At 38.2% G+C, this 12,043-nt stretch overlaps 1 protein-coding gene across 1 annotated transcript; it reads right to left on the bottom strand.

The window, feature by feature from the left end:
• Positions 1 to 8,652: 8,652 nt before the first annotated feature.
• On the bottom strand, positions 8,653 to 10,386 carry LOC111887522 (AAA-ATPase ASD, mitochondrial). Its single transcript, XM_052764711.1, has one exon. It carries the CDS (start codon positions 10,319 to 10,321, stop codon positions 8,774 to 8,776), a length of 1,548 nt encoding a protein of 515 aa, XP_052620671.1. The 5' UTR covers positions 10,322 to 10,386; the 3' UTR covers positions 8,653 to 8,773.
• Positions 10,387 to 12,043: the final 1,657 nt, after the last annotated feature.

Below are 12,043 nucleotides of genomic sequence, written 5' to 3'. Positions count from 1 at the left end.
TCAAACTTAATTTTCATTTTTTTAGTGACGATAATACTGGTCACTCTCTAAAATCATTGTGAAACTAAACATTTTTAATGTTTTTTGAACAATTTATTTGTATTTATGAATTAGGATTGTGCTTTTTGATGGGTTATGAGCACAACATCAATCCTATGGTGTATATGCAAACCCTAAAGCTTTGGATCTAGTTTGTCTAATGAACATGCAATAATTATCCAAAGCTCATAAACCCTACATCTAGCATATAATAATCGATATTATCATAATAAAAAAGGTTTAGATCCTACCTTGATTGTTATGTATCAATAACAATCACAAATCTCCTTGATCTTGACTCTTGAAAACTTAGTGCCTCAAATATTGCACATTTAATAGAGTCACAAACACCATGAGCAACAAGATGACTTAGGAGAAGAAGGAGGAGGCTCCAAAAACGTCTAGGGTTCTCTTAGAAGTGTTAGCCAAGTTTTTGGGAGCCTTAGGGGTGCTTTTATACTTGTGTGGGCTGTTACGGTTTCAGGTGAAACTCTAATTCTCTGTTTAGGCCTTAAAGAACCCATGGAATCCCTCTAGAAAGCCCTTAGACGAAATTCAAATGGGCTTCCGATAGATTTCGTCCAATCCGCTTTCCATTAGGAATCCATAGCCCAATTGTAACTATCATATAGTTGCAATATCAGTCCTCTTTATTTCATTAATCTCTTTTAGCCACAAAATTAATTCGTATTAATTCTTAACTAATATTAATTAAACAATATGATTTCTATTTTAATATATTATTCATATAATATATTAATAAATCATAATTAATCATTTTTCTCCTTAGTTCATCCTATCAGTTGCTATGGTGAAGGCAACCCAAAAGGACTATGCTCACAATCGGGTCAAGTACATACCAAAATAGTTATGGGCTTAGACACTTAATCCAATAATCTCCCACTTGGATAACTCTAATAACTATTGTATATGACTTCGGAACCTGATCAGCAATCGTAGTTTTCAAAAACCGTTGTCGAACTCTGATCTTATTAGAAAAGTGTCCTTTAGATAAGGGATCACATATTCCTTCATTCTAGACATTGTATGAATTGAGACATGGATTTAATCATACTCTCTGTTCATATGTTGTTTCCCGGTTTCCGATTTATGACGACTGACAGCAGACTACAATTGAACACATCAACTTAGTCCCGGCTTAGACAAGCGCTTAGGGTGTCATCCCTAAATCATCGAGGGCCCCACAGATATCGCTTTTATCCCACTTTAGGTAAAAGGAACGGATAAACTTCGACTCAAATACTCGCTTGTACCTACTCATCAAATCACACACAACAATATGTTTTATAACACCAAGTTACTGGTGCGTTTACATATTATCATTGTGCAACCAACTTGCAGAATACAACTTACACATCTCGGTTTCAAGAATATAAGATATTCTCGTCTCACCAATCACTCGTGATAAAATCCAAGAAGCGATCCAAGTGAGTGTGGGTCTAATCCAATGCTCAAATCTTATTCATAAGCACTCATGAATGTTGCAACAAACTTTTGTTATGTCTAATACATTTTAGACTGTTATGAATTGGCTTGTAGATTGTCTAAGGTGTTTAGACATAGCAAAAGTTTGTTGCAACGTTCATCAGTGCTCCTGAAATAAGATTTGAGTATTGGATTAAACTCATGCTCACATGAATTACTTCATGGAATTTATCACAAGTGATTGCGAGACAATAATAACGTATAGTCTTCAAACCAAGATATATGAGTTGTTGATTACAAGTTGATTGTGCATTTATAATACGAGAACGCACCAGTAACTTGATGTTATAAAACGTATTATTATGTATGATTTAACAAGTAGTTAGTACAATCATATAATTCGAAGTTTATCTATTCATTTTATCCTACGAGGATTAAAAACGATATCTTGGGCCCCTCTATGATTTTGTGTTGACCTATGTGTTGGGCCTGGTCAGGACTGAATTGATGTGTTCAATTAAGTTCTATGTCAAACAAATCAGAAATCGGGAAACAAACTGTTGGACAATTAGTATAACTATGTTCCATGTCTTTGTCCACATGATATCTTGAAGAACAGAGGACTGTATGATCCCTTATATAAAGGACGTGTCATTGATTAGATCAGAGTTCGACAGCGGCTTTTGAGAGCTACGATTGCTAATCGGATTTTGAAGTTTCATTGGCAGTTATAGTTATTAGACTTATCCAAGTGGGAGACTGTTGGATTAGGTGTCTAAGCCCATAACTATAATTGGTATTTACTTGACCCGATACTAGCATGGTCCTTTTGGGTTGCCTTCACCATAGCAATTTGATAGGATGAATAATAGAGAAAGAGGTTAATTGTGAATTAGTAATATATTATAAGAATAATATATTAATTAAGAAATCATATTATTTATTTAGTATTGATCAAGAATTAATTGAGAAATAATTTAGTGATCAAAAGAGACAAATTAAATTAAGGGGATTGATATTGTAATTAACTGTTAATTGCAAGATGGGTTATGGACTCCTAATAGAAGGGATGGACAAACTCTATGGATGCCCATAGATGAATTCGTCCATAAGGGCCTTATGGAAGGATCTATTGGACTGCTTAAGGTCTAAGCAATCAGATTAGGGTTTTGACTGAAACCCTAGCAGCTCAGCTATATAAGGGACCCCTAGCACTCCCAAAATCAGCCCTATGCTTCTAAGATAGAAACCCTAGTTGATTTTAGTACTTCCTAAACTCCCTCTCATAGTCCTCCATTGTTTGTTGGTGTTTGTGACTTATTAGAGGTATCACATTTGAGGTACTAAGCTCTCAGAGGTTGAAGATCACTAGCTACAAGAAAACGTATTCATTTAACTTTGTTTCATGTTATAATTTTTGAGAATTGTAAGCTAGTTCGGGTTCATGCTTTGGATAATTTAATATTGCATGTATAACTTGAGAAAACCTAGATCCAAAGCATTAGGGTTGCATGTGCACCATAGGATTGTTGTAGTGCTCAAAACCCATCAGATTTCTAGGCTTTAGAGGGATGGAGACTGAATATATTAGGGTTAGGTTATGATATCAGGAGCTTAAATAGGATCCACAACCCTAAAATAGGGATTTTCATGATTTTGGAGTACGCCCCACGTATGCCTAGTACACTTAGTGTACTCTTCCCAACTTCCTGATCCTTCATCTTCCTACGCCCAACGTACTCCCAGGAATGCCCAACATACATAGCTTCTAACAAGTACCCCCCCCCCCGGTACTTCCCATGTATGCCCCGCGTACAAAGGTTTTTTTCCTGAAACGTTGGATTCTTCCGAAGGCCATAACTCCTTTGTTATAAATCCAATTCCGACGATCCATATATCCATGAATTGGTATTTAGAAGCTTTACACTATTATCAACTAATACTTGACTCAAAGCTCCCCAAACAAAAATCCAAATTCCATAAAGACCCGCTGCCAATTTACCAAAATACTGTTGACTCCAACACTAACACCAAATGCTCGGATCCTCCGTATCCCATTACCGACACTCAGACGGGTAAAGATTCGGAACAATGTGTTACATCATTGTTGGTGGTACTCCAGTAACTTCCTTACCGGGAAACAAAGCAAAAATAGAAAAAAAAAAAACATGAAAATCTCAAATTCCAATCGAAAAAGTAACGAAATCGGAAAAGAAGGAGTGACCTACAAGTTACATGAGGTCTGCGTTGAAGGTTAGTGGTCGGAGGTTTCGTAGGTAGAGAATCAACATTAGAGAGATCAGGAGGGAAATAAGGGGTGTAGCGCTACAAATGAGGTTCGATTGACATGTTCTGTGAGATTAAACCCTATGTAGTAAATAAAAAAACATTAGTGCCTACGACATGCCGTCAGGATAAAGTACACACATATCACTTATCTTTTATACCGAAGGTAGGTCATCTGGACAGCTTTCCACAAATGACATAGTTTTTTGACAAAACTGCAAAAATGGTCCCTATGGTATGCATTGTTTCTGAGTTTTAGTCCAAACATTAACTTTTTGGATTTGTGGTCCTTTTGAGCTAGTTTTATTGTGTATTTGATCCCTTTGAATATTGAAATGACAGTTATTCTCGTTTTGATATTTATGTCCCATTTTCTTAAAAGATTTAATAGTTATTAAATGATTTTTATAACTAAAAATAAAAAGGGCCCAACTCTCTCTCTCTCTCTCTCTCTCTCTCTCTCTCTCATCACCTAAACACCTCACATCCTCTCATTTCATTTCCCTTTTTTCCATTTCTATTTCCATTGTAGAGCTGAAGGTGGCGTTCTCTCTTAAACCATCACTATTCTTCCCCTTCTAAACCTACAACTGAAGGACAAACATACAAACACACCCACTAAAATTTGCACTTGAAGGAAAAACACCTCATACACATTCGAGGTGAAAAATATAAATTTACTAATCCCCATCCTCAAAACACCATTCCATAACCAACCATCACAGGAGGAAAATGAGAACAAAACACTCCGTTCTACCACTACTGGTGGTGCTGTCCCAATAGCTAGTAGTCCGAAGACATAACGTGAAATCGTCACCTTACATATGAAGTATAAATCTAGCTCGCAAGAAAACGGGTTTCCATATCCCTCGTTCTTCCCTTAATCGTGATTATTTGTTTTTCCCCGGATTCGAAACCAAATGCCAAAGGAAATTATGAGTCACGACTATGGAGGCTTCTAGGCTTGTAATGGAGAAGAAGAAAGACGAAAGGAGGCTCACCAGAGGTTATATCAAATTGCGCTCAATCAGGATGCATTTTGAGAAAACTGGAAACAAGGCTTCCCATAATCTAACCACTTTATTTGTTGGGAGTGTTAGCCTAATCTTCACAAAGGGAGACTTGAAGGAAGTCAGTGAAGAAGTTGCCAAGTATAAGGTCAGAGCTCCTATGCATGTTGGACTTGTGGCTCCGATGTATACAATTGTTCCACCCGACAACACTAGTCTCGATGCATCTCATACCTCTTTCTTCCAGGTTTTAACATTCCTAACAATATTAACAAAGGTACTATGGAAATCATCACCCATATTGAGCTCGTCAAGAAGGGTGATAATGTGGGATCTTTCGAAGCTGTAATCCTGGACAAACTTGGCATCATGCTATTCTCATGTAGTATTATTGTTATTATTGTGTATGCCAATGGATCTGTATTTAGCCATGAGGTTCTTGATTTGACCGAAGAAGACTTGTAACGTCTCAAAAATACGAGCCAAAAATTTCATTTTTAAAACATATACTTAGCAAACATTAGAAATAAAACGTTCACCAATCATCATTTCATAAAAGTTATCGCATGTCTTGAAAAAAACATTTTTATAAAACATAATAATGTCAGAGTACAAATTCCTAGGAGGATCTCATAGTGTGGAATACAAGGCATGTGTGTGATGGGCTGCTACCGGGCCAGCTCCTTCCCCTTTGAAGAAGTGGTACCTGAAACCAAAACTGTAAGCACGAAGCTTAGTGAGTTCCCCCAACATACCACATACCATACAATCACATAACATACATATATTGTCAGGCATATCTGGGTGCCCGACCTACCCCTTCGGTCCTCTCGACCGGATACTGTCTAGTATATCTGGGAGCTGGCCTCCCCTTCGGTCCTCTCGACCGGATACTGACCAGTATATCTGGGAGCTTGCCTCCCCTTTGGTCCTATCGACCGGATACTGACTAGCATATCTGGGTGCTGGTCTCCCCTTCGGTCCTCTCGACCGGGTACTGGAGAATATTTCACCCCCTACTACTACCACATAACACATATATCACAAAATCTATCTAGCATGGTTGGGCATGACCACCCCTTCGGCCCTATCGACCGGTAATCTGGGGGACTACCTCCCCCTTACTGTTACTAGCACATAGCATCATATAATACTAGCATAATAACATATCACAGGTAGTAGCAACCCTAGATGAATATCACAGAGACAATCATCTATCATACAACTCCTACTGGTGGGTCGGCATTGTGGCCGTAGACCCACCGCTACTGGAAGGTAACTCACCTCAAAGTAGCTGCTGATCTGTGTGGGAACTGACTGTCTTTTGCAGCTACTGCCCCGGAAATCCTCCGGCTATAATCCCCACAAAACACTTAGTCAAATACTGCTAATCGACCTCAGGGTAGAATGACCAGTTACCCCTAACCAAGCCAATAGTCAAAGTCAAAGTCAACTTCTAGTTGACCCGACTCGCCGAGTTGGCCTGCCAACTCGCCGAGTCCCTATCCCTTTTTCTGACCATAATCCCGTCTCTACTCGTCAAGTTAGGCATTGACTTGACGAGTTTTCCTTCTAAACCAAGGTCCAATAGTCCTTCATCCTACTCGCCGAGTTGTATGAACAACTCGTTGAGTTCATCTTCATCCGAAGAACACTTTATGCTGAGATTCGCTGAGTTGTATGAACAACTCGCCGAGTCTGTTCTTGAGGCCGAAGATTGCCTTGAACTTGCCGAGTCAAGGCATTGAGTTGCCGAGTTCCTTCATGGGTGAGTTTGGCTTCCGACTCACTGAGTCACACCCCATGACTCACTACTCCACTCTGCAAACACGAAAAGGGGGAAAACTCGGGGACTCGCGACTCGACTCGCCGAGTCCGATGAACGACTCGCCGAGTCTTTCACATGCAAATACTATATAGTCGATTTTGCTCGAATCCAGCTCATGCCATACATAGGTATGGGTTTCTAGGGCTTGATTAACACGTAAAGTTTCCAACTTTACGTGTAAATAAACACCAATGAAGGTTTTAGGGCTCAAAATGCACTAAAAGAGTAGATCTAGGGCTTTCATGCAATATGGCTGCATAAAGGCAGTAGATCTGAGCTCCTGGAGCTCAATCATGCCTAGATCTAAAGGCTAATCGACTTATTATAGATCCTAAATCATACCCAAGCTTGGAAATGGCTCGAAGAGGACTTTAATGGAGCTATAAGGGACTGCAAGCATGAAAACGGAGGGAAACTGAGTTATACCTCAAGGGAATCACTTGAAATAACACCAAGATGTCTTGCCTCCTTCTTCTCTTCTTGATCTACTCTTCTCTTCTCTCAAAATCTTCAAGAAACACACCAAAACACTTCAATCTCACAAGGAACAAGGGTTGGACGATATAGGGAGCTCTGAGGGTGAAGGGGGCGAGGTTGGGGCGCATAAGGTTGGTTTAAATAGGGTGTAAACCCTTGAAATTTAGGGTTTCATCAGACAGCGGGGACTCGCCGAGTCTAGAATATGGACTCGCTGAGTCGCCAACTTAAACGTGTTCCAAATCCCGTCTCTACTCGGCGAGTCGGGCCTACAACTCGCCGAGTCCAAGGCTAAAAATGCAAAACACTTAGATAAATTTTACATACCAGGAACCAGGTGCTACCAGACTTGATTGAAGAGTTTGCTCTGTGTATTTTAGAGTGTTAAATGGGAAATTAGATGCACAAGAAAGACTTAGAAAGCTCCATCGATTTTAGTTGTAGGTTCTAAGAGAGAAATATATATATATATATATATATATATATATATATATATATATATATATATATATATATACAGAGAGAGAGAGAGAGAGGGCAAAGATCCATCGATTTTCGTTGCATGTTTCTAAGAAAAAGGAAGAGAGACAAAGAGAGACACACACAGAGGTAAGCTCTTTTATTTTTAATTATAAAATTTATTTAATAAGTATTAAATCTTTTTCAGAAAATGGGAAATATATACAAGAAGGGCATAACATGCATTTAAATATTTAGAGGGGCTAAATACATAACGAAACTAGCCCAAAAGGACCACCAATACAAAAAAGTCAGGGTTTGGGTCAAAACCTAAAAGTCAGGATTTAGTAGAGGGACCATTTTTGAAATTTTATCTAGTTTTTTTTTTTTTTTCTACCACATGAATTATAAATAAAAGAAATTATATTTTTGTAACCAACAACAGCGACAACATGTCGTCGGTATAAGTTTTTAGAAAACCGCACTAAATCCTTTTCATTCCCGCCTAATTTATGACGACGACGTCAACATAGATACATTAGAAAAAAAAATTGGGCTACCCTATAACATGATGTTATTAGGATATCTTAAGTTGTAGCAATGACTGATGTAGTCGACATAGAAGTTGTCGGCACATGAGTCTTTTTGTTTTATTGTGTTGAAGATCGCAAACTCGTATTTATAATTACATGTATATAAAAAAAAGTAATGTTTTTTTTTTAAATTAACGAATGGAAGCTAAGCACTGCAAATATATATATATATATATATATATATATATATATATATATATATATATATATATATATATATATATATATATATACGAGTATTTTTTTTTTTAAATAAACGAACGGAAATTGTTAAGAAAGAAACAGATTATGTGTATGATATAGCAAAAAATATACAAAATAATAGAGGTGTGAATGATATTTTCTAAAATTCAAAATCAACGGTCAAAAATGAAAATTTTAAAAAATAGATAGATGAAAAATAATATTTTATAAAATATTTTAAATATAAGAATGATAAATATCATTTTGGGATTGCAGTGACTCCCATGCACATTACAAATTAAGATATAGTTAATTAATACATTCAACACAATGCATGAAATCTTAATATAATAGGTATATAGTTTAAATCTGATTCATATCTTCAAACACCGACCACACTTGACTACTTGGAAGTGAAAAGCACAAAGCGAAAAGGATAGGGCCATACTATACTATTCAGTCAAGACACCGTTTTCAGTATCCTGGTCAGACTTCTTTCGTCCTCCATCACCTAACTTTGCATCAGTCTCTTGTACCTTCTCGCCATGTTGTTCAATCTTCTTAGCTGCTTCTTCTTCAGCTTTTATCCTGGCATCCTCCATAGATTTCAGCCTTGCTTCTTCTTTTGCATTCTCCAGAGATTGGATCAACTTGTTCAAGCAACTCTCAGCATTCTCCTCAAAAGACTTTGGCATCAAATTCTCCGCAACATCAGCTGGAGTCATCTTGGTCTCCTCCAAGAGTCGACTGATGGTTGAAAACAAGTCGTGTGATTCAAGATCCAAATAGTTCTTTGCAAGCACCTTGAATGTTTCAAAACAACAATAGGAAAGCTCGATATGCTTATCCATCCTTCCTCTCCTAATCAGAGCAGGATCAAGCTTTTCAACAAAGTTTGTTGTGAACACGATCAGTCTCTCACTCCCACAAGCCGACCATAGCCCATCAATGAAGTTCAGAAGCCCGGATAAAGTCACTTCACTTCCCTTATTCTTCTTATCCTTTTCCTCCTCGGCCTTGCGAACTGGATCCTTCTCCTCCTCTTTACTCTCTTCTTTTTTCTCCTTTCGCTGACCAGTTAAATCAAGTGAACAGTCGATATCCTCGATCACAATTATAGACTTACTTGATGTTTCGATGAGTAGCTTCCTCAAGTCCGTGTTATCTTTCACGGAGGTTAATTCAAGATCATAGATGTCGTATTCCAGAAGGTTAGCCATGGCAGCAATCATGCTAGACTTTCCGGTTCCTGGCGGGCCATGAAGAAGATATCCTCGCTTCCATGACTTGCCCACCTTCTTGTAGTAGTCTTTCGACTTGCTGAACATCATAAGATCATCTAAAATCTCTTTCTTCTTTTTCGGGTCCATTGCAAGAGTGTCGAATGTGGAAGGGTGCTCGAATATGATGTGGCTCCACATATTCCTCTTGTAACCAGACCAGTTCTCACTCTTGTTGTTAGTATACAGCTTTCGTTGCCTTGTTTTCACTGCAATCGCCTTTCCTTCATCGAGCACATGCTGCAAGTAAACTTTAGTGATGATATCTCGGTGCTCTCTTTTACATGTGAGCCTGTAATACCGCTTCTCCTCCTCGCCTCGATACGAAAAGAGAGCCTGCTGTTTTGGGATGCTTTTACTCGACGTCCACCAGATCTTGATGCCTTGGAACTCGTCTGTGACCTCTTCGTAGTCGTCCATACTCAGAACGACGGATTCACAGTCTTTGACCACGTTCGCTTTGAGCCTTTTGGCTCTGTTGGAGGAGTTGGTGCTGAGGTAACGTTCAATGGAAACAAAGGCTTTGCTTCGCTCGAACCAGCTGTCTGCTTGGTATTCATGAAAAGTGATTTCGACATAAGGGTACACATAGCTAACCACTTTGTTAACGTATTTCATGACATCGGTTTGGAACTTTTGTGGAAACAGTTGCCCGAATATTGCCCAAACGAACATTACGGCAGCCATTAGAGACCCTAAATTAGTCATATCACCCATCATCTCTTTCTTCTTGCTCACAGCACTCAAATCTGTTGGTAAAATGGTGATAATTAGACGAGGGTGTATAGATCACGTCTCAGTTTATATAGCACCAAGTTAAATGGGCATTTAGCAGTTGTGAATGTAATAAGTCTTTGTTTTTTGTAATCTTTTGAAGAAACGTTTGTGGCACGGTGTCGTGAAGAAACCGTTGTGGGTATATGAAATTCCGAAAGGGTAAACGACGTTCTGAATGATGTCATGGTAATTGCATCATTTGATTAGACTATACTAGATCCCCTCAAAAGCCATTCAACCCATCAATTCAATCCGAACCCAACTTAAAATTAACCGGTGGTATTGAGATTTTCAACCTAGGGATGTCAAAAAATCCCGTGGAAACCCGTTTCCGTAGGGACCCCGTCCCGTTTGGGGGATTTTTTAAAAAAAATTCGGGGGCGGGGACGGGGGTGGGGGCAAGGTTAACCCCCGTTGTAATTTCGGGGGCGAGGGCGGGTGTAGGCAATCCTGTCCCGAAATCCCCATGGGGACCCCGTTAACAAATTACACATATATTTACATATATTAATTATATAAATATAATAAACAATAACTTGATTTTGAGCTTCCAAAATTCATCAAAAAACATGTTTTTAAGTTGTTAGTATAATTTTTTAAAATGCCATAACTTTTTATTTTTAACATATAAAATTTTGTTGTAAATAATTATTTGTTATCTAAAAAATAACTTATTGTAGCCTAAATAACAACTTCTTTTAGCCCAAAAAAATGTAGCCCAAAATCAATCGGGGGCGTGGGAACGGGGGCGGGGGCGTGGGTAATAAAGGGGATTCGCGGCCGGGGGCGGGAGCGGGGGTAGGAACATTGAACATTCCGGGGGCGGAGACTGGGGCGGGGGAACAGGAAAATTTCGGGGGCGGGGACGGGAGATGCACTCCTCGCTCCGTTTGCCCCCGTTGACATCCCTATTTCAACCCATTTAAAATAAATGGGTCAACCTGTCTAACCTATTTAATTAAATAGGTTAGGTTTGATAAAAATTATCAGCTCATTTTCAATCCGTCAATCCATTTAAGTTTATTATATAAATTTAATTTAATAATTATTTGAATATTATCATTTATTAATTAAAGTATTAATTTGTAAATTATAATGTTGCATTATTATTATCTATGTTTAATAAATTCAAACTTAATTTTCATTTTTTTAGTGCCGATAATACTGGTCACTCTCTAAAATCATTGTGAAACTAAACATTTTTTATGTTATTTGAACAATTTATTTGTATTTGTGAATTAGGATTGTGCTTTTTGATGGGTTTTGAGCACAACATCAATCATATGGTGTATATGCAACCCTAAAGCTTTGCATCTAGTTTGTCTAATAAACATGCAATAATTATCCAAAGCTCATAAACCCTACATCTAGCATATAATAATCGATATTATCATAATAAAAAGGTTTAGATCTTACTTTGATTGTTATGTATCAATAACAATCACAAATCTCCTTGATCTTGACTCTTGAAAGCTTGGTGCCTCAAATGTTGCACCTTTAATAGAGTCACAAACACCATGAGTAACAAGATGACTTAGGAGAAGAAGGAGGAGGCTCCAAACACGTCTAGGGTTCTCTTAGAAGTGTTAGCCAAGTTTTTGGGAGCCTTAGGGGTGCTTTTATACTTGTGTGGGCTGCTAAGGTTTCAGGTGAAACCCTAATTCT

The sequence above is a fragment of the Lactuca sativa genome, chromosome 6 (assembly GCF_002870075.4).
Source record: "Lactuca sativa cultivar Salinas chromosome 6, Lsat_Salinas_v11, whole genome shotgun sequence".
NCBI classification, from domain to species: Eukaryota; Viridiplantae; Streptophyta; class Magnoliopsida; order Asterales; family Asteraceae; genus Lactuca; species Lactuca sativa.
The sequence above is the reverse complement of the archived record's forward strand: the minus strand, read 5'-3'. Positions and strand labels throughout refer to the sequence as shown.

Excerpts from the sequence above, each read along its gene's own strand:
- LOC111887522 (XM_052764711.1), bottom strand. The coding sequence starts at position 10,321 with ATGATGGGTGATATGACTAATTTAGGGTCTCTAATGGCTGCCGTAATG.